The sequence below is a fragment of the Urtica dioica genome, chromosome 11 (assembly GCF_054948205.1).
Source record: "Urtica dioica subsp. dioica isolate 48M chromosome 11, U.dioica_male_clone48M_v1_H2, whole genome shotgun sequence".
NCBI classification, from domain to species: domain Eukaryota; kingdom Viridiplantae; phylum Streptophyta; class Magnoliopsida; order Rosales; family Urticaceae; genus Urtica; species Urtica dioica.
This window is the reverse complement of record NC_142766.1, coordinates 12,610,120-12,632,934: the sequence shown is the minus strand read 5'-3', so window position 1 is coordinate 12,632,934 and position 22,815 is coordinate 12,610,120. Positions and strand designations below refer to the sequence as shown.

Here is a 22,815-nt window from a genome sequence, read left to right as displayed (position 1 = left end):
TACCAGCCCGCTAAACACACCAGCTTGCTAGTTCGCAGCTCGCTCAACTTAGCTCGTAGCTCGCATAACTCCTTAGTTCGCCAGCTCGAAGCTCGCTCTACTTAGCTCGCAACTCGTCTCGTGCAAGGTAACTCTGGAGCTGAACTTTCAGCAATCTCCATCTTCTGCTTCAGACACCAACCTTGCTTAAACCTTAGTGCAAATCTTTTCCTTTCATTTCGGAAATCATTGTTCGAGACCAACCCCTGACTCACATGGCAAGAACTCTCAGCAGTTTAAGACAATGCTTAAACTTGCCTAGAGTTACCACCTTGGTGCCAACATCAGCCGGGTTGTCATCTGTGCTCACCTTGTTCATAACAACCTCTCCATCAGATATCCTTTCCCTGATGAAATGGTATTTGATTTCTACATGCTTTGTCCTGTCATGGAACACAGGATTCTTGCACAGATGCAAGGCACTCTGACTGTCTGAATAGATGTTCACAGAGCCCTCATAAAGCTTCAATTCCCAGAGCATTCCCTTCAGCCATATCCATTCTTTTACTGCCTCAGTAGTAGCTATATACTCAGCTTCAGCAGTAGATAAAGTCACCACGGATTGTAACTGTGACTTCCAGCTGATGCAATTTCCACATAGCAAGAAGAAATAAGCTGTTGTAGACTTTCTTGTGTCTTTATCACCAGCATAGTCTGAGTCCACATAACCTTCAACCCCCAATTGTGTGCTTGTCTTCAAGTACCTCAGGCCAACATTGGTTGTGGTTGCAATGTATCTCAACAGCCACTTCATAGCCAGCCAATGTTCTTTGCCTGGATTAGACATGAACCTGCTCAGGGTGCTGATAGCATGGGCCAGGTCAGGTCTTGTACAGATCATGGAGTACATCACTGATCCAACAGCACTTGAGTAGGGCACTTTGCTCATGTATTCCTTGTCTGACAAGGTACTGGGACACTGAGCACTTGACAGCAGGAAATGAGAACCAAGAGGCTGTCTGACTGGTTTTGATCCCCTCATAGAGAACTTATCTATGAGTTTTTCCAAGTAGCCTTGCTGAGACATCACAAGACTCTCATTAGCCCTATCTCGGATGATGCTGATTCCAAGGATCTTCTTTGCTTCACCAAGATCCTTCATATCAAACTCTGTACTCAGGAGTTGTTTCAGGGCTAGGATCTGACTCATGGTCTTGCTGATGATCAGCATGTCATCCACATATAGAAGAAGAAACACACAGTGATGAACATCATGACCCTTGAAATACAAGCAGGGATCATAGGAGCTACGACTGAATCCTTGCTTCAACATGAAGGTATCAAAACGCTTGTACCACTGCCTGGGCGATTGCTTGAGCCCATACACGGATTTCTTCAGCAAACACACCTGATCCTTGTCTCTATGAACTTCAAACCCCTCTGGCTGCTCCATGTAGATAACATCTTCCAAATCTCCATGTAAAAAAGCTGTCTTTACATCCATCTGGTGTAGCTCAAGGTCGAACTGAGCCACAACAGCTAGCATGATCCTGATGGTCTTGTACTTGACTACAGGAGAGAAGATCTCAGTGTAGTCAATGCCTTCTACCTGAGTGAACCCCTTTGCAACCAACCTAGCCTTGTATCTCACAGGTTCACTAGGGCTGGTTCCTTCCTTGATCTTATAGAGCCATCTGCAAGAAACTGGTTTCTGATGCTTTGGTCTGTCAACAGTGATCCAAGTGTGGTTTCTATACAAGGACTCAATTTCCTCTTTCATGGCTTTGACCCACAGCTTTGACTCAGGACCACTCACAGCTTCTTTGTAGAACAAGGGTTCCTTTAACTCAATTTCAAGTGCATAGGTAAAGGCATAGGCAAGGAGCTCTGAGTAGACATGATATCCATATCTCTGAGTAGGCTTGGGAACTCGCTTGCTTCTGTCTCTAACCAGCTGATAGTCTTGTGGCGACTCATGATCATCTGTTTGACCACCCAGGTCTTGGCTTCTTTGGTCTTGATCTTCAGTTTCTCTGTCCTGATGACCTTGGCTGGGAGGTGTGGTTGGGGTACTTGAGTTCTCCTGATGCTCCACCTGATCCACATCATCTTCAATGGGCTCCACCTGGCTAGGGACATCAATTCTTGTTTGGAGCTCAATGACAGTTTCCCTGGTTCTGGTGGTGTTGCTAGCTGTACCTGTCTCATCACTTTGTCTGAAACAAGGAAACTCAAGTTCATTAAATACCACATCCCTACTGATAATGGTCTTAAACCCTGAACCATCTCTCACCCACAACCTATAACCCTTGACACCCTGAGGGTAACCTAAGAAGATACACTTGAGGGATCTAGGTTCAAGCTTACCTATACTTTGGTGTGCATAAGCAGCACAGCCAAAAGTCTTGAGGTTACTAAGGTCAGGGGGTTTGTTGGACCAAACTTCTTCAGGGGTTTTGAACTCTAAGGCACTAGAGGGACACCTATTCACTAGATAAGCAACAGTAACTATGGCTTCTCCCCAAAAGGCTTTAGACAGACCTGAGCTGAATAACATGCACCTAGCTTTGTCTAGGAGAGTTCTGTTCATCCTTTCAGCTACCCCATTCTGTTGAGGAGTCAACCTAACAGTCCTATGTCTTTGAATTCCTAGCTCGGCACAGAAACTATTGAACTCCTCACTACAAAACTCTAGACCATTATCAGTTCTAAGGGTTTTGACTTTCCTGTCGAGCTGGTTTTCTAAGAGAGTATGCCACTCCCTAAACTTAGCAAAGGCTTGACTCTTATGTTTCAACAGATAAATCCAAACTTTTCTTGAAAATCATCAATGATAGACAGAAAGTAGAAGTTACCTCCATGTGTTGATACCTTTGCTGGGCCCCATAGGTCTGAGTGGATGTAGTCAAGAGGATGCTGTGACTGATGCTTGCCAGTGCTGAACTTGACCCTGTGTTGCTTTCCCAGGATGCAGTACTCACAGAAATCCACTTTGCTGATCTTATCTTTGCCCAGCAGGTGTTGATCACACATGATCTGAAGACCCCTGGCACTTGTATGACCAAGTCTGTTATGCCACAGCTTGGCATTTTGATCTTCAGGGCTGGTGGCCATTGCAGCTCGGCCAGTGAGAGTTTCACCTATCATGTGATAGAGGCCAGCAATTTTCTGACCTCTAATAGCCACCAGTGAGCCTTTGCATATCTTCATAGAACCATTCTTGATGTTGTTGGTGTAGCCTAAGTCATCAAGAACACCCAGAGAAATCAAGTTTCTTGATAGCTTAGGCACAAGCCTCACATCTCTGAGAATCCTTATAGCACCATCATGCATTTTGAAACTGACAGAACCCATGCCAGTGACTTGGCAAGTTTCATTGTTTCCCATTACCACCTTGCCACCCTCAAGGCTCTCGAACTCTCTCAGCCATGCCTTATTATTGGTCATGTGGTAAGTACACCCATAATCAAGAATCCATCCTGATTCTTTGTCGCCATTGGTGACTGAAAGCACTTCTCCATCACTCCTGTAACCCTCACCAAGATTAGCGGAATCAGTAGTCTCCTGAGTTGATGTGTTGGGCTTGGAAGAGTTCTGATTCTTCTTTATCCAGGAATAGCATTCCTTTTTAATATGACCAATCTTGTTGCAGTGATAGCACTTCCTGTCAGCATTGGGATTTGGAGCCTTGCTTGGATTGGCTGACTTGGATCTTGACTTGTTCTTGCCCTTCTCCTTGGTCGAAGACCTGGTTTGGCTTCTTCCTCGGGCCAGGTGATTCTCACCTTCACCTTGTTTGTCTGACTTGATCTCCAAGGCTCTGGACTTGAGTGCAGAGATGACTTCTTCCAGAGTAATAGCAGATCTACCATACTTGATAGCGAGCTTGACTTCCCTGTAGGTGTCCGGCAGAGAGTTCAGGATGATGATAGCTTGATTCTCATCACTCAGCTCTTCTTTTTCCCCGGAGTTCGCCAGCTCGATGTTCATCTTCAAGAACTCATCAAGATTCTGCTCAAGAGACTTGGTGGAGTCCATCTTGAACCCAAAGAGCCTTTCCTTCAAGTAGATTTTGTTTGAGAGAGACTTCGTCTGGAACAGCTCGTCCAGTTTCTTCCAAATCTTGAGAGGAGTGTCTTCTTTGTCTACCAGTCTAATGACCGAGTCTGAGAGATGAAAGATGATGGTACCTGTAGCCGTCTCTAGCATCTCATTCTTCTGATCTTCAGGGAAATCAGAAGGCCACGTCATCGGATCTGTAATCACTCAGAGCAATCTTTGTTGCGCGAGCAATCTTGCGCCTCCAGATGCGGAAATCACCGGTGCCGTCGAATTTGTCGATGTCAACCCTCATCGCTGCGAGTGGATTCCACAGCACATGGTTTTCAGAGGTTCTTGATGTGTGAGTCAAGGCCAAGGGATTCGTGAGATCGATTCTCGAATCAGATGGCGATAGCGGTAAGCCTTGTTCTGCATGTTCTTGATTCGAGCCCTGCGTGTCTTCCAGTGTTGCGATTCAAGAGGATCTTCGAGTCCACGAAGATCACCTCGGAAAACGAGTTGTCGGAGAGGAACCAAGCTCTGATACCACTGTTACAAACGTTCACCACAACTCAGTATCAAACCAGATACCTTAAATCGCAAGCAACCACACAACGCAAAACTAAAACCAGAAAAATTGAAAACGAAAAGTAAAAAGAACGAAGAACACCGGATTGTTATCGAGGTTCGGCGTTAACAAGCCTACATCCCCGCGAACTCCTTTAGATCAAGGACGTTCGATTTGCACTAATCTTCAAGCGTATACAAACCAGTTCGATTACAACTCTTCACCAAGAGCACCTCAGATGAAAACTCACAATCACTCAAGAATTTGGCTTTTCCAGAGAATCTCACTCAATGCCTTTTTCTTACAATGAATTTTCGATCGTTCTAATCACACTCTAGCTATCTCTGTTTATAACAAAAAACGAGCACACAAACCCGGGTAGATACATTATAACAGAAATAACCGCCTAGATCTACTAGCGTGAATCTCAGCCGTTGACGATCTCTTAATCCTGTTCGCTCGTAGAACCACGTCAGCACGCCACTTTAAACCAGCTCGCTACCAGCCCGCTAAACACACCAGCTCGCTAGTTCGCAGCTCGCTCAACTTAGCTCGTAGCTCGCATAACTCCTTAGTTCGCCAGATCGAAGCTCGCTCTACTTAGCTCGCAGCTCGTCTCGCGCAAGGTAACTCTGGAGCTGAACTTTCAACGGGGTGTTTGTCTTCAATTCTACAACGTTTTTGTAGTTTTCGAGCGAGTCTACTAAGTTACGTGTGGATGTGGCGATTGGGGGGTAATATGGTCTTTCGCAGCACATGCTAAGAATAAAATGATTACGTAAATAGGTCATGAACTGATGTATACTTGTTATTTAAGAGGATGATTGAATTTCGGTCATCAAAATATTTTATCTCCATACATTTTCATAAACGTGTAATAACCACCACCAAACAATAAAGCAAAGCTGTTTTTTCAAAATAAAAATAAAAAGAAAAATAAAAAAACAATAAAGCAAAGCTGTTTTCAATGTTGAGAAAGGCTAGTCAAACAAAGTGAGCAATATTTCCAAGCAAAAATAAAACAATAAAAAAGAAGATGTGCATCGTCGCTATCACCTCCCATTGACTAGTAGCATTATGACTTGTAGCGCTTACATGTATTAATATATCATACGTGTGCGTGTGTGTCTATGATAGATCATATTTGATCATCATATCCACATATTATTGAGATCACATCTCATCCTTTCTACAAGGGGAAAAAAAAAGAGAGAAATCCAGCAGGAGAGATGGGAACGGTCACATATGAAGGAAAAAACAGGAAAGAGTTCGATAATAATCAAAGAGAAGACGATGCTGGTGCTCTTTTCGTTCTCAAATCCAAAGGTAAAATTTTCTTCTATTTTTTGGGACTTTGCACTAGGGCTGAAACTGGATCGGTTCGATTCGATTTCTTACATTTTTTATATCCGAATCCGAATATTCGGTTTTTAAAAATTCAGTTCAATATCCGATCCAGTTTAATCTAAAACCGAAATTCAGTTATCCAAATATTCGGTTATCCGGTTTCTTAAATTCAATATCCGGTCCAGTATCCGTTTTTCAAAATTCGGTTATCCGATTCTTTAGATTTTAGATCCATATATCCGGTTTAAACAAACCGGCTATCCAGTTTTTATAATACATATCTAGTTCTAAAAATATTACAATGATTTAAATACGAGTACAAAACGAGTCATATAAAGCTCTAAAATAATAATCCATAGTCTAAAAAATAAAAATAAAAGTTAGGTAAAAAATGTTGTGAAGTTTTTTTTTTTTTTTTTTTTTTTTTTCTTTTCAAAATCATGGTCTAGGTGGTTGTGAAAGACCTATGTTTAATTATTTTTAATTTAATTTTTTAAATAAAAAAAATTCGGTTATATAACTGATATCCAAATTTGTCTAAAATCGAATCCGATATCCGGTCCAGTTTTTGAAACCAGATCGGTTATCCGAATCCGAATTTCGGTTATCTGACGTGGCTCCAGATTTCGATTTCGGTTGGGTTTGGATATCGGTTTTATCCGATTTTCGGTTCGATTTTGTACGGCCCTACTTTGCACCAATCACTAATCATAACGTGTATTCATTTCATAGTCTTCACTATTTCCATAAAAAAATGAATGCCTGTTTGTGGAATTATTTTATAAATACAAAAGAAAAAAGAAAATTAAATTTCTCAATATATTATCACTACGTCTAATAATATAGGGAAAAAAATAATGAAAAAATTGTTAGCAATAATACAAAAATATTGATAGGAAATACAAGACAGTTACAAGGAAAAATATATAAGAAAATAAACCGGAAAAGAAAAACAGCAGGAAATCGGCAAAGAAAGAGTCGAGGCCCGTTTGACGGTTTCCTTGAAGCTTTTTATCGCTCTCCCACGGATGCTGGAACACGTGAGCGAAAGCCTCCCAGGATACAACAACTTGCAGAGACAAGTTTAGCACCAATCCACTTGACTCTTTCGGCGAACTAGAACCTGTGCGAATACTATCACCACTACAACCAAAGAAAAGAATTTCTGGGGAAGAGAGAGAGCTCGGGAACAGTGGGGAAACAAAGGAATTCTTATATATTTCGGTATATCCTGAATGAGAGCTGAAGCCTCTTTATATAGGCCAAGGCTAGGCAAGGTCGGTTTGAAGTTCACAACGTTCAGCCATAAAGGCATTTAATACAGGTTATAACAACCATTTAACACAATGTTATGAATTCAATCATGCGAACAGTCCAACGTTTTCCCCAGCCTTAATGGCATTAATACACAGCCATAATGCGCATTTAAAGCTCAGAAACCCTTGAGTTAAAGCCCACAAACCGTTGGCTTTACTTCTCAAACGTGCAGTTTTTCACCTCGTCTGGTCGAGCTCGTCCAGTCGAGCTCGTCACCTCGACTTGTCGAGCTCGTCCAGTCGAGCTCGTCACTTCGTCTGGTCGAGCTCGTCCAGTCGAGTTGGAATGACTTCGTCACTTCTAGTACGTTGGCCTCGCCTTGTCGAGCTGGAATGACTTTGTCAGTTCGTTCAGCTCGACCTCGCCTAGTCGAGCTGAATGACTTCGTCAGTTCGTCCAGCTCGACCTCGCCCAGTCGAGCTACTCAGTTGAGCTCGCCAGTTGAGCTACTCAGTTGAGCTCGCCAGTCGAGCTATCCAGTCGAGCTGAAATGACTTAATCACTTCGTCCAGCTCGACCTCGCAGCTCGTCACTTTCTCATTCACCTTAGGTCCGATTTTGACAAACAAAATCAGCACTCCTTATGTTAATAAATAATATTTATTAACTTTATTCCAACAATCCCCCACATGAATGAAATTGAGACGACAATTATAAAGACACGACACGATGTGGTGATAGATTCTACGGTCAATACCTGTATAGGATAGGTAGGCAAAGCCTTTGAACCTTCCCTCGGGAAGATATGCCAACTTTACTGACTACTCAGTAGACACGTTGTCCTTGAACTGTTAGCCGTTTTGAATAAACGATAAACATATCCCCCACTGATATTTCCCAGACACAGGTTCAGTTCTCATGGTTATGTTCATTTTGGCCCTGAACATCAGCCTGGTTCTGCAAGAGTTTCTAAAGAATTAAGCCCAATTAATTCTCCTTCGAAGCGGCCCCACTTCTCTCTCACATAGGTGATTCTTTTATCAAGAGTAATCCCGCATTACTCATTCGGAATCTTAACAATCCGATTTCACAGAATCATTAAAAGCTCTAAGCTTAACCTCGTACGGGAGTCACTGTTTTAATCTATAGGAATAGGACTAGGGGTTTTCCCCCACAGTGACCTCACAAAGCCATTGACAATTAGGATGTCCCTTTGAACCAAGATCTTGGGATCTCCAGTCATCATGGTTGGGTTTCCTTTGCCTTGGCTTTATTTGCCATGGGCTTTAGCCCCATTCCTTTGGTTATCTTCTCTACTTGGTCCCTATTTAACCCTTTGGTTAGCGGATCCGCAATGTTCTCTTTGGACCTAACATAGTCAATACTAATGACTCCAGATGAGAGAAGTTGTCTAATGGTATTATGTCGTCGACGAATATGTCTAGACTTACCATTATACATCACATTATGTGCCCTACCAATAGCAGATTGGTTATCACAATATACACATATTGCAGGCATAGGTTTTGTCCAATTAGGAATATCCTCTACAAAGTTCCTTAGCCATTCGGCTTCTTCCCCACATTTATCCAATGCAACAAACTCAGATTCCATCGTGGATCTCGTTATCACAGTTTGTTTGGAGGATTTCCAAGATATGGCTGCACCTCCCAGAGTGAATACATAACCACTCGTGGCTTTTGAATCTTGAATATCAGATATCCAACTTGCATCAGTGTAACCTTCAATTACTTCAGGATATCTCGTGTAGTGTAGACCATAATCACGAGTGAATCGTAGATATCTCAATACTCTTACGATTGCTTTCCAGTGTTCAGCACTTGGATTACTCGTATATCGAGCTAGTCTACTCACGGTGTAGGCTAAATCCGGTCTCGTGCAACTCATCAAGTACATGAGACTGCCTATCACTCTAGCATATTCAATTTGGGAGATGCTTTCACCTTTATTCTTAGACAAGTGTTGACTAATGTCTATGGGAGTTCTCGAGACTCCAGAATCGTCCTTTCCAAACTTGTCTAGAATTTTATCAACGTAGTGTGTTTGATCCAGTACAATCCCATTGGGTGTTCGGGTAATCTTGATCCCCAGAATTACATCAGCAATTCCCAGATCTTTCATATCAAACCTTGAGTTCAATATATCTTTTGTGGATTGGACCATACGATCATTACTCCCCACTATGAGCATGTCATCTACATATAAACACAGAATCACATATCCATGTTCAGTGGTTTTAATGTACACACATTTGTCACACTCGTTGATCTTAAATCCATTTGACATCATGACGTTGTCAAATTTCTCATGCCATTGCTTTGGGGCTTGTTTAAGGCCATAAAGCAACTTGACTAGTTTACAGACTTTCTTTTCTTGTCCAGGTGCGATACAACCCTCAGGTTGATTCATATAGATCTCTTCTTCGAGATCTCCATTAAGAAATGCCGTTTTTACATCCATTTGATGAATTTCAAGATTGCGTAATGCAGCAACGGCAATTATCAATCTAATAGAAGTTATTCTCGTCACGGGAGAATAAGTATCAAAGTAATCAACACCCTCTTGTTGTTTATACCATTTGATTACCAGTCGAGCTTTATATTTATCAATTGAGCCATCGACTTTCATCTTCCTCGTAAAGATCCACCTAGATCCAAGCGTTTTACTTCCAGGAGGAAGATCAACCAACTCCCAAGTGTGGTTTTGCATGATAGAGTCTATTTCACTTCTTATGGCTTCTTTCCATAAGTGACCCTCAACAGAGTTCACGGCCTCTTTATAATTTAGAGGTGGAGCCTCCAGCATATAGGTGAAAAAATCAGAACCAAATGATTTTTCTACCCTCGCTCGCTTGCTTCGTCTAAGTCCCTCAGACTCTATCTCTTCGTCGGACTCTTCATCATTATCTTGAGTTATTTCCTCAATATCCTCAAGAGAATGGTTTGATGAGCTCGGTTCTTCTTCCTTAGATTTATAAGGAAATACATGTTCAAAGAACGAAGCATTTTTAGATTCCATAATCGAATCATTGTGTATATCGGGGTTTTTCGAGTCATATACAAGGAATCTATATGCATTATTATGGTGTGCATACCCAATGAAGATACAATCTACAGTTTTTGGTCCTATCTTCATTTTCTTAGGGGCGGGAGCCATTACTTTGGCCAAGCACCCCCACATTCGCAAGTATTTATAGGACGGTTTCTTTCCTATAAATAGCTCAGACGGAGACTTATCCTCCTTCTTTCGGGGTATCTTGTTCTGAAGATAATTTGTAGACAAGATCGCTTCCCCCCACATTTCTTGGGGTAACCCAGAACTTAACAACATCGCATTCATCATCTCCTTGAGAGTGCGATTTTTACGTTCAGCCACGCCGTTTGATTGAGGAGAATAAGGTGGAGTGACTTCGTAAATAATACCATGTTGTGCACAAAAGGCACCAAAAGGTTCAACATATTCACCTCCTCGATCACTTCGCACTTTCTTAATCTTCTTATTAAGTTGATTCTCAACTTCCAATTTGTATATAACAAATTTCTCAATTGCTTCATCTTTGCTTTTAAGCAAATATAAGTAACAATATTTTGTACAATCATCAATAAAAGTCACAAAATATTTATTACCACCTCTCGTGGGCATGAACTTTAAATCACATATATCGGTATGGATTAAGTCGAGAGATTCATTACTTCTTTCAACTCTATGAAAGGATGTTCTCGTGAGTTTTGCTTCAACACAAATTTCACATTTATGATTTGAGTCAATATTAAACTTTGGAATACATTCCAAATTAATCAACTTTCTCAGTGTGTCATAATTTACATGACCTAGTCTACCATGCCATAAATTAGACGACTCAATCATATACGCGGAAGAAGAAGCTTTATTCATATCTTTTGCCTTGATGGCCATTACATTCATTTTGACCATGCCATTCTTGACATAGCCCTTGCCCACATACATGTCATTCTTAGACAATACAAGCTTTTGAGACTCTAAAACCATCCGAAACCCATGGTTATCCAGCACAGTCCCAGAAATAAGATTCTTCCGCATATCAGGCACGTAGAGCACTTTGGTGAGCTTCAATTCCTTCCCAGAGGTCATCTTCAAGAAGACTTCACCTTCCCCCTTGACTTAAGAGGTGGCAGAGTTGCCCATGAACAACTTTTCTCCATCTCCTAGCAGCCCAAGGGTGGAGAATGAGTTCTTGTCCGCGCAGATGTGGCGGGTTGCTCCAGTATCCAGCCACCACTCCTTCGGGTTAGAGTCAACCATGTTGACCTCGGAGACCACAGCGACGAGGAGGTCATTATCATCCTCCACAACATTGGCCTCCTTGTTCTTCTTCGGCTTTCTACAATCGACAGCTCGGTGACCGACTTTGTTGCAATTGTAGCATTTACCAACAATCTTTTGTTGGCCCTTCTTCTTGAACGTCCCACTCTTGACTCCAAGCTTGTGGGCGTGCTTCTTCCCCTTCGAGTTCTTGCCATGTTCGACGACGTTAGCTCGCTCGGAGACGGTTCTTAGTCTTCTATCGGATCCTCGGTTGTCTTCCTCGATTTGGAGGCGAACAACCAAGTCCTCAAGACTCATCTCCTTTCGCTTGTGCTTGAGGTAGTTCTTGAACTCCTTCCACCCCGGTGGCAACTTCTCTATCACGGAGGCAACTTGGAAAGACTCGCTAATAGTCATTCCCTCGGCTTGAACCTCATGGAAAATGAGTTGAAGCTCTTGGACTTGACTCACCACGGTCTTCGTGTCCACCATTTTGTACTCGAGGAAGCGACCCACAATGTACTTCTTAGAGCCCGCATCCTCGGTTTTGTACTTGCGATCCAACGAATCCCAAAGCTCTTTAGAAGAGACTTTCGAGCTATACACGTTGTATAAAGAGTCAGCGAGACAATTTAACACGTGGTTTCGACATAAGTAGTCGGATTCGTTCCACCCCACATAGGCCCGAAGCACTAGTGGGTCGGCTTCACCCTCTCGAGGAGTGGCCGGAGGATCTTCGGTCAAAAACCGTGCAAGTCCGATGGTGGTCAAAAAGAAAACCATCTTTTGTTGCCAACGTTTGAAGTTGAGCCCGTCAAACTTCCCAGGCCTCTCGGCCGGCATCACCGTGGGAGGCCCTCGAGCCACACCCATGTTTGGACCGTCTAGGCCCAAACCTGCCATAGGTTGAACGAGACCCGCGAGTCCGTTCCCGGCCGTAGCCGCCATCGAGCCTTGTCCCACAACCACGGGAATCTGGCCGATGTTGATCAGGTTTGGCGGGGTGTTCACCAAGGAGGGATTGTCACCGACGTTCCCTCCAACATTCATGTTCATCGGATCGTTGTCGTTCACGTTAGTCATATTTTCTACAAAAGAAAATCACAAGTCAGTTATCTCCAAATAAAACTGGAAAATAATGAAAAAATCACTTATTTTCCCTTCCTTGCAACCTGTCTTAAACGTAATAAAAAACTTCAAGAATGTTAGCAATAATACAAAAATATTGATAGGAAATACAAGACAGTTACAAGGAAAAATATATAAGAAAATAAACCGGAAAAGAAAAACAGCAGGAAATCGGCAAAGAAAGAGTCGAGGCCCGTTTGACGGTTTCCTTGAAGCTTTTTATCGCTCTCCCACGGATGCTGGAACACGTGAGCGAAAGCCTCCCAGGATACAACGACTTGCAGAGACAAATTTAGCACCAATCCACTTGACTCTTTCGGCGAACTAGAACCTGTGCGAACACTATCACCACTACAACCAAAGAAAAGAATTTCTGGGGAAGAGAGAGAGCTCGGGAACAGTGGGGAAACAAAGGAATTCTTATATATTTCGGTATATCCTGAATGAGAGCTGAAGCCTCTTTATATAGGCCAAGGCTAGGCAAGGTCGGTTTGAAGTTCACAACGTTCAGCCATAAAGGCATTTAATACAGGTTATAACAACCATTTAACACAATGTTATGAATTCAATCATGCGAACAGTCCAACGTTTTTCCCAGCCTTAATGGCATTAATACACAGCCATAATGCGCATTTAAAGCTCAGAAACCCTTGAGTTAAAGCCCACAAACCGTTGGCTTTACTTCTCAAACGTGCAGTTTTTCACCTCGTCTGGTCGAGCTCGTCCAGTCGAGCTCGTCACCTCGACTTGTCGAGCTCGTCCAGTCGAGCTCGTCACTTCGTCTGGTCGAGCTCGTCCAGTCGAGCTGGAATGACTTCGTCACTTCTAGTACGTTGGCCTCGCCTTGTCGAGCTGGAATGACTTCGTCAGTTCGTTCAGCTCGACCTCGCCTAGTCGAGCTGAATGACTTCGTCAGTTCGTCCAGCTCGACCTCGCCCAGTCGAGCTACTCAGTTGAGCTCGCCAGTCGAGCTACTCAGTTGAGCTCGCCAGTCGAGCTGAAATGACTTAATCACTTCGTCCAGCTCGACCTCGCAGCTCGTCACTTTCTCATTCACCTTAGGTCCGATTTTGACAAACAAAATCAGCACTCCTTATGTTAATAAATAATATTTATTAACTTTATTCCAACAAAAATGACTTGCAGGTTCATGGATACACAGTGGTTACCACTTGACAACGTCAATAGTAGCGCCACCACTGTTGAGCCTACCGTACGCCTTCACGTTTCTGGGATGGACGGCTGGGATTGCGTGCCTTCTCATCGGAGGGCTGGTGACTTTCTATTCCTACAACTTGATCTCCCGGGTGCTCGAACACCACGCTCACCTCGGCCGCCGCCATCTCCGCTTTCGAGACATGGCACATGACATTTTAGGTCTTATATTTTACTTCTTTTGAAACTTTGATATTTTGTTAATCAATTAATTTCAAAAGGCTGTTTCGCATTATTTTACTTGCATTATAATGTCTTCTCAATTATTTTTGGTGTTGGCAATTGTAGGACCGAAATGGGGTAGTTATTTTGTTGGTCCTATTCAGTTCATGGTCTGCTACGGTGTTGTTGTTGCTTGTATACTTCTTGGAGGACAATGCATGAAGGTACATTATGCAATATAAACGGTTAATCTAATACTAATTGAAATTTGAAGAATGTAACAACGAATGACCACCAAAGTGGAATTTGTGCAGGCGATTTACAAGCTGTCAAACCCAAATGGGGGCATGAAGCTTTATGAGTTTGTGGTAATATTTGGATGCTTTATGCTGATTTTGGCCCAAATCCCATCTTTTCACTCATTGAGACACATCAATTTGGTGTCCCTTCTGTTGAGTTTAGCCTACAGTGCCTGTGCCACTGCTGGCTCAATTTACATAGGTAATCGAAAGTTGCGCTGAATACTTTACATAAGTAATAATTACGAACGAAAAATTCACAAGATTTTTTTTTTTTTTTTTTGGTAATTAATTTTCAGGGAGATCGTCAAAGGGTCCGGATAAAGATTATTCGCTAAGAGGCGATAGCGAAAGCCGGCTCTTTGGTGTGTTCAACGCGATCGCCATCATCGCCACGCCCTTTGGAAATGGCATCATCCCCGAAATTCAGGTACATATTAGATATGATGTCGGTTCAAAGGCAGTGTAACATTTTGTAAAGTCAAACTGAAAGATAAAACATTCAATTGTTTATGAATGATTTAGGCAACAATCGCACCGCCGGTGAAAGGGAAGATGTTCAAGGGTCTATGCATTTGCTATGCCGTGTTGTCGGTGACGTTCCTGAGTGTTGCGATCTCGGGCTATTGGGCGTTTGGTAACCTCTCTGAAGGCCTTATTCTCAGCAATTTCTTGGATGATAATGGCAAGGCTTTGCTCCCAAAATGGTTCATCCTCATGACCAACGTTTTCACTATACTCCAACTCTCTGCCGTTGCCGTGGTAACTATCCATAATTATTATTAATATTATAACTGTATTTCTCTGAATCTATCACATTTCTAAAATAAAATGCTGGACAATTAGGTTGCTTGCTACACAAGATTTTGAAATATTAGTTAATTGACTTGATGTACCATGGAAGCATGCAATTTGTTACAGAAAGGATATATTTGAAAAAAAAAAACTAATGATTTGAAATGTAAATTTATTTAATTAGTTTAAATAAAAAATAATTAGTATCATTCATTTCTTTCTATACCTATCTTATCTTCTTAATAAATTTCTAAGAACAGAACTGTTTGTACATTTTGAAAAAGGATTGTCGATTTGAACGATAATTTATGTTCAGGTTTATCTGCAACCAACAAATGAGGTACTAGAGAGGACATTTGGCGACCCTTCAAGCAAGGAATTCTCTCCACGTAACGTGGTCCCGAGAGCAATCACACGCTCGTTATCGGTCGTGATTGCAACGACATTAGGTGCTATGCTTCCCTTCTTCGGGGACGTCAACGCTCTCATCGGCGCTTTTGGCTTCATGCCTTTGGATTTCATACTTCCCGTTATCTTCTACAACTTGACGTTCAAGCCTTCTAAAAAAAGCTTCGTTTTCAGTTTGAATGTTTTGATAGCCGTCGCTTTCTCCGTATTAGGGGTCATAGCCGCGGTCGCAGCTGTAAGACAGATTACTCTCGATGCCAAAACTTACCGATTATTCGCCAATGTTTAGTATAATTTTATAAATCAATCTTATACATTACCAAAAATGTCTCTTAGCCAGATATCCGGAACTTGTTCTATTTTTTTTAAATGAGAAAAAAAGCAAGTCTTGAGAGGTGTGTGTGTGTGTGTGTGTGTGTGCAATTCCTCGTATTTATGTTTAATGCTTTAGATGGCGGCCTCGGCTTCTCGATGCTGACTACTTCCTTCCCACCGTTTCCACTCGTCCCCGGAGACCGCGTCTCTGAGCGCTTGCTTTAGCTCGCGTACCCTTCGGACGGTGCAGAAGAAAGGAGCGAACTTCGAAGCCGCTGCGTCGGAGTTTTCTTTTAGCTTGTGCGGGAACGAGCCCGGGGAAAAACCCTGGAACTCGGACACGCACTGCTCGATTTCCTTGGCGCGCGCCACCATGGGTTTTATCCAATCCGTCTCGGCTATGTCTTCCATCAGCGCGCGGAGGGACTGAGAAGTGCAGCGCGATACGAACACGCGAGGAAACTTGGTTGACGACGGCACGAGAGAATCGGGTACCGTCGTTTTAGCGTCGTCGAGATGCGTGATCACCTGAAGCACGCTCGCGGGCCCGATTTCGGCAATCACGTCGTCGAGAACGCCCGCGTCGAAGGCTCTCAAGAACACGAGGCCCCTCGGGCTCGAGACGAAGATGCGAACCTGAGTCTCGGAGCGGCCGACGCAGAGCACGGAGCAGCCGGCCTTGGGCCAAGAGTCCCTGAGGAGAGCCATGGATTTCTCGATCCTCGCCTTCTCTCTGGTCAGAAACGAGCCGCGGAGCTCGTCCGCGGTCGGGGGTCTGTATCTGGACCCGTGGGAAGCGACGGCTCTGATCATCTCGCGAAAGTAAGAAGAGTCGACGACATCGAGGCTCGAGGCGTCGGCGTAGACGAAGCGAGCCACGACGCCGTCCACGTCTTCGTTGGAGACTCCGACGCTGGGCTGGGACGGAGTTCTGGGGCGTTTTCCGGGCTTGTCGGGTGCGGCGATCCGCTTCCTCTTGCGGGCGGCTCGCTCTTCCTCCAAGACGTGGAAGGCTTCCCTGAGAGAGGAGTCAATGGCGGGGCAGCTCTTGACGCCGACACCCGTGAAGCCGAGCAAATGGGCTCTCACGCGAGAGTACGACCCGTTGTAACGGAGGTTGCAGTGGTTGCATTTCCAGCGCTTGGTCCCGCTTCCTTTGTCGAATCCGCCGAACACGCTCACGTGCTTCCAACCCCACTTGTCCGATTCCGGTTGCATACCCAACCTCTGTCAATGGAACATATTACTCATCTGTGATATACTACTGATATTTTCGTAATGCAATGATAATAGTATCGGACTTTCGAGAGGTCCGTGCTCTCTCTTGTTTCTTCAATGATACTAATTCTTAATACCATTTCCATGTCTTTTACTCTCTTAATCTCCCTTATTTATAGGCTAATATGATTTCCAAGTATCCTAACCCCTAACCTGTCAATATCTAGTTCTAACAACTACACGAATTGAGCAGATGATTACAAGTAAACAAATATATATAAATATATGAGGAAAGGAAATGCAATGATAGTACCGGACTTTCGAGATGTCCCTGCTCTCTCCAGTTTCTTCAATGCTCTAATTCTTAATACCAGTTCCATGTCTTTTACTCTCTTAATCTCCTTTATTTATAGGCTAATATGATTTCTAAGTATTCTAACCCCTAACCTGTCAATATCTAGTTCTAATAACTACACGAATTGAGCAGATGATTACAAGTAAACAAATATATATATGAATATGTCACCAGCAAAACTTGATACTTTGTCGAGCAAAGTTGCAACGAGGTATCAACAGCTTTCACTAAATTCTAATATACTTCAACTAAGTTATTTCTGAGCATTATAAAGATTATGAACAACATGGGTTCGCAGAGATAAGTGAGTGCGATACGGGAAGAAATTAAATTTGACAGCTGAACTAGCCATCTCAACGTTGAATTTCCTAGCCAATTCTAAAGCTTAATCCTTTACCGAGTTGGCCATTTTTTTTCTCTTCCAACGATGATCCTACAAATATTTAATCTGCGAAGCGCACAAAGAAGAGGGTTCGGAAACTTTACCTGAAACGCAGAATTCTTTCGATAGGGCAATTCGATTAGATCGAAACCTTGGCGTTTCTTGGCTTAGGGTTTCTTCAGAGATTTGACTATTAATTTTTTTTTTTAGGAAAAACTCTGAAGAGTTCGGTTCGCGTTTAGGTTTCCAGGACTGCTAAAAAGTACTTCCGTTTCTTCCGACTTTTTTTTCCCCTTATTTTTCTTTTTCTTTTTCTCCCAAGCGTTTCTTTTCCTCTCACCTTAAAAATTAAATTAGCAAGTAAATAAATAAATAAATAAAATGATTTGAATTTAATGAAGACCTCCGAAATATTTTGTAATCTTTTTTTAATATTGACGGCTGAACCTTTTAAATTTCATAAATAATCGTTTTCAATAACAGTTAACCAGATTTCAATTGTTGTTAACCAAATTTCAATAACAATTAATCAAGTTTCAATTATTGTTGATCATATTTTAATAATTATTGATCAAATTTAAATAACAATTAACCAAATTTCAATAACAGTTAACCATATTTCAATAGTTATTGACCAGATTTCAATAATTGGTTATCATATTTCAATAATTGTTGACTAAATTTCTGAAACGTTATGATATTTTTGTCCAGAAAAGAGAAACGATTATTAGTGAAATGTTGTGAAAATATGAGTGAAATATAAAATATGACACATGTTCTAAGTTAGTTATGAAACTTTTTCAAATAAAATCGTCAAATTGTAAATGTCCACTAAATAAAATATTAAATAATAAAATATCAATTTTTTTTTAATAAATGGGGCTCATAAAATCTCTCTATCAAATCAAAGAGGGAGAGATGGGCGAAGAAAGAAAGAGCACCCCTACAAATTTAGTCTCATATCACTAAAATGTTCAACTTACTAACACAAGAGAACATAGATAACTCCATTCCGTAGCATGTCATTTTGCCATCTCTATTTTCAAAGAAATTCAATAAAAAAATCAATCAATAATTTTAGATGATAATCTTTATCATCAATTTTTTTTATATCATAAAGCAATAAAAGACGAATTAAAACAAATAGTCTCATATCACTAAAAATCAAGATTATGTATCATACATGACTGTTTTAGGTCCTCATTATCATGATTAAAGGATTTTGCAAGTACCATAGATAATCCTCTTGAAGACTTACAAGGGACGTCAAGCACATGTAGGATTCCACGTATTCTTGTTTTTGGAAATTGTTTTATCATACCGAAACATCTTAATTCTGTCAACGAGATATATGCAACATTTTAGGTTCAGAACTATGAGTGAGATTTGGTGAATTACTCTCACGTTTTTTTTTTGTTTTTTTATTTTTATTTTTTATTTTTTTAAAGTTTATTGCTTAGCGATATAAGTATTATAGACTGTATATTATTTCAACGCCTCATTTTGCACTACATAAATTATTTAATTTTTCTACTTACGGATAGTTTGATTTATCTCAACCAATTATATACTATATCCTAAGATTTAAAAAAAACAGTGAATATTAGTTTGACGTTTAAAATTATAAAAATTACTTTTAAATGGGCCAAGAAGAGAATAGCCCGAGGGAGATATAGTATGGGGCCAAGAAGAGAAAAGGCAGATATAATAATTAAAAAAATAATGTTACCACCTGACTTCTTTTCATACTTGACCTCTCAAGTACCTTATTGCCGGTTTTTATTTCATAAATACCTACTGTATAGTATTTTCCTTGTTGTTTCAAGTTTTATTTATTTATTTTTTTAAAAAATAATTCTTTCCGTTTCATTTTTTTAAATGATGTTTACTGTTTCATTTTTTTTCCCTTTCTTGTGTTCACAATTTAAATTATTCATAATATAGACGGAATTGACTATTTTTTTTAACTGAGATATTTATGAGGGGTTGAAAATATTAGATATTCTTCTAATTACCATGTTCAAATGATATATTTTTATAACACTCCTAAAAATTACAACTATATATATCATATATAATTTGTTTCTCAATTTTTTTTTAGGAATATATCAACAATATCTCATTTGTTTTATCGAAATACGCGATTTCTACTCTCAGTTTTTAAAAATATCATATATATTTCTTCAATTTAATATAAATGATGTGTATCCCCCTTAAATTAGACGGACTAGCCAAATTCAAACGTTGAGATTGCATATTAGCCAACGTTTACATTTATTATGAGAAATAGCCAATTTCGCTGACGTGGCGTTTAAGCCAATATTTTTGCTTCCAGTTTTTCCCTTTTTAATTTTTTTAAATAAAAAATATAATTAAAGAAAATCAAAATTGATTGCCAACATATTTATGATTTGATTGCCAAGATATTCTGTTAATAATAATCACGTTCACATACGCAAAACCCCTCCAATTACGCAGTGGTGAGCTTGTATTACAAATATAGACATAAACGTGATATTTAGGGAATAGAATCAAAAGATGGGGCGAGGAGGAGAAGAAGAGTCGTCGGAGCAAGAGGAGTACTTGTTCAAGATCGTGCTGATCGGTGACTCGGCGGTTAGGAAGTCAAACCTGCTGTCGAGGTTCGCGCGGAACGAGTTCGACCCCAACGCCAAGGCCACGATCGGCGTCGAGTTCCAGACTCAGGCGGTGGAGATCGACGGCAAAGAGGTCAAGGCTCAGATCTGGGACACCGCCGGCCAGGAACGATTCCGCGCCGTCATCTCTGCCAACTACCGCGGCGTCGTCGCCGCCCTCCTCGTCTACGACATCACTCGCCGCGCCACCTTCGACTCCGTCATTCGCTGGCTCGACGAGCTCACCAGTAAATCCATTCATTACCTTGTTTATATACGTATATTAATTTGTATAAATTAGAGCTTTGATTGAAGATTTTTCACTCATTGATTCATGTATGGAACGATTTCAATCCTGTTAATTTCTGTTAATATCTGTTAATTAATATACGTATTAATATACAAATACAAATTAATATACGTATATAAACCTAAATAAACAGAAAAAACAGAAAATAATTTGTATATGTATATTAGTTTGTATATGTTAATTTCTGAAGATTTGGGTTTATATAAGTATACTAATTTATGTTACGTATATTAATTTGTATATGTTAATTTCTGAAGATTTTTTTTGTACTTTGTTTTTGAATTTTTTCTCCTGCGGTGTAGGTTTGGTTGCGTGTTTGAAAGATAAGCATTTATCACGGTGGATTTGTTAGATATGCATTTATCACGGTGGATCTGTTTTAGTTGGCATTTATTCACGCGATTCCAATTTCATTTCTTTCTTTTTTGGACGCGGGAATCTTCCAAATAGTTTGATTTTATATTATTTAAATGAAGGGCAAATTTGTATTTTTTTACTGTTAATGTGGTATATTGGCTACACATTAAAAATAAACCAAAAGTTGGCTATTTTGACAATTACAACGTTTGACTTTGCTATTTTGCTCGGGCTCCCTTTCTCCCTTTCAAAAACCACTTTTTTGTTTATTTTTATTTTTTTAAAAATTTGAACTCTCTAAAATATATTTAATGAATATTTTTTTACTATATATATAAAAAATTAAAATAAATACTTTCTTTATAAAAAGTTAATGATTTTTTTAAGAAGAGAAGTTTTGAGTTTTTTTAAAAGGAAAAAGTAAATAAATATTTATTCTATTAAGGGTATTTTGGAGAATTCAAATTATTTTTTGTAAAAAATAAATGAAAATGGTATTATTTGTAATATAATGTATTTTTAGGAGAGATATATGTCATTTATGTTAAATTAAAGAGATATATATATATATATATATAATATTTTTAAAAATTAAAAATGTAAATATCGTATTTCGATTAAATAGAAATGATACCCGTTGATAATTTCCCTTTTATTTTTACAACAAGTAGATAGAGTATTTACACTGGTTGTTGACGAGGATTTATGGAACGAGAAGTAGAGATAGTGAATCTTCAGCTGGAGCTTAAAAGGCTATGTTTGTATTGACGATGTGCAAGCCAAGGAAGAGGAGTTAAGAACTATTCATTTTGCTGCTTCGATCGCTTCACAATTTTTGCTTTACCACTCATGTGTGAACATTAGCTGTAAGTCTTCCCACTCAGTTTCACACCAGTACAGTACTATACCAATCATTTGTGGATATATACATTATGTAAATATCATTAATTTAATTTGATGATGTGTCTTGTTATGCATGTTCTCTTCCTCTTGTTAGCGGATATAACAATTCAGTAGATGTGAATGATTTAATCTCATTTTTTGCCGCTATCGAAAAGGTTTTGATCACCACAGTTCTTGACATGTATTTTTTAAATATGTATGAAAAAAGGACGACCTTATTGCTATTGCAAATTAATTTTGGAAAAATGGTAGAAGTAGCCAATTAAAACTATGACTTTTGTAAAATAGCCATAGTTTCATTAGATATAGTAAAATAGCCAATTGAGAGTATTATGACTTTTAATACTGCCTCGATTAATTTTAATCTAGTCTCCATAAAGCTTACATTCTGTCTTTATAGTTCGTTGGGATTAAATTTAATCCAATTTAGATTAATCTTATTTGGGCTAATTTACTTATAGTTGACAAATTATGACTATTTTACAAAAACTTAAAGTTGTATTGAGCTATATAACCGCTGGACTCATTAAATTTTGCGATTAGATAAAAGAATATAATTAAGAACTCCAAAAGTGTTTGTGTTCAATTCTACGATAAGAACTCCAAAAGTTTTGGGTGTTTGTGTTCAATTCTACAACGTTTTTTTAGTTTTCGAGCGAGTCTACTAAGTTACGTGTGGGTGTGGCGATTGGGGGGTAATATGGTCTTTCGCAGCACATGCTAAGAATAAAATGATTACGTAAGTAGGTCATGAACTGATGTATACTTGTTATTTAAGAGGATGATTGAATTTCGGTCATCAAAATATTTTACTCCATACATTTTCATAAACGTG

At 40.1% G+C, this 22,815-nt stretch overlaps 3 protein-coding genes across 4 annotated transcripts; 2 read left to right on the top strand and 1 right to left on the bottom strand.

Annotated features, from left to right (window-relative positions):
* Positions 1-5,683: 5,683 nt before the first annotated feature.
* LOC149381318 (GABA transporter 1-like) lies at positions 5,684-15,898 on the top strand. Its single transcript, XM_089601051.1, has 7 exons — positions 5,684-5,914; positions 13,772-14,002; positions 14,129-14,226; positions 14,317-14,503; positions 14,601-14,731; positions 14,827-15,063; positions 15,413-15,898. Exons 1-7 carry the CDS (start codon positions 5,818-5,820, stop codon positions 15,791-15,793), a joined length of 1,362 nt encoding a protein of 453 aa, XP_089457177.1. The 5' UTR covers positions 5,684-5,817; the 3' UTR covers positions 15,794-15,898.
* On the bottom strand, positions 15,849-18,109 carry LOC149381317 (uncharacterized). 2 transcript variants are annotated; one of them, XM_089601053.1, is made up of 3 exons: positions 17,879-18,109; positions 16,825-17,046; positions 15,849-16,794 (listed from the first exon to the last, which is right to left on the bottom strand). In XM_089601053.1, exons 2-3 carry the CDS (start codon positions 17,035-17,037, stop codon positions 15,952-15,954), a joined length of 1,056 nt encoding a protein of 351 aa, XP_089457179.1. In that variant the 5' UTR covers positions 17,038-17,046; positions 17,879-18,109; the 3' UTR covers positions 15,849-15,951. The 2 variants fall into 2 exon arrangements, with proteins under 2 accessions (XP_089457179.1, XP_089457178.1); XM_089601052.1 differs by having other exon boundaries at positions 15,849-17,046.
* A 2,198-nt stretch (positions 18,110-20,307) lies between these two features.
* On the top strand, positions 20,308-21,156 carry LOC149381316 (ras-related protein RABA5e-like). Its single transcript, XM_089601861.1, has 2 exons — positions 20,308-20,658; positions 21,023-21,156. The coding sequence occupies exons 1-2, from the start codon at positions 20,313-20,315 to the stop codon at positions 21,070-21,072; spliced, it is 396 nt and encodes a 131-aa protein (XP_089457987.1). The 5' UTR covers positions 20,308-20,312; the 3' UTR covers positions 21,073-21,156.
* Positions 21,157-22,815: the final 1,659 nt, after the last annotated feature.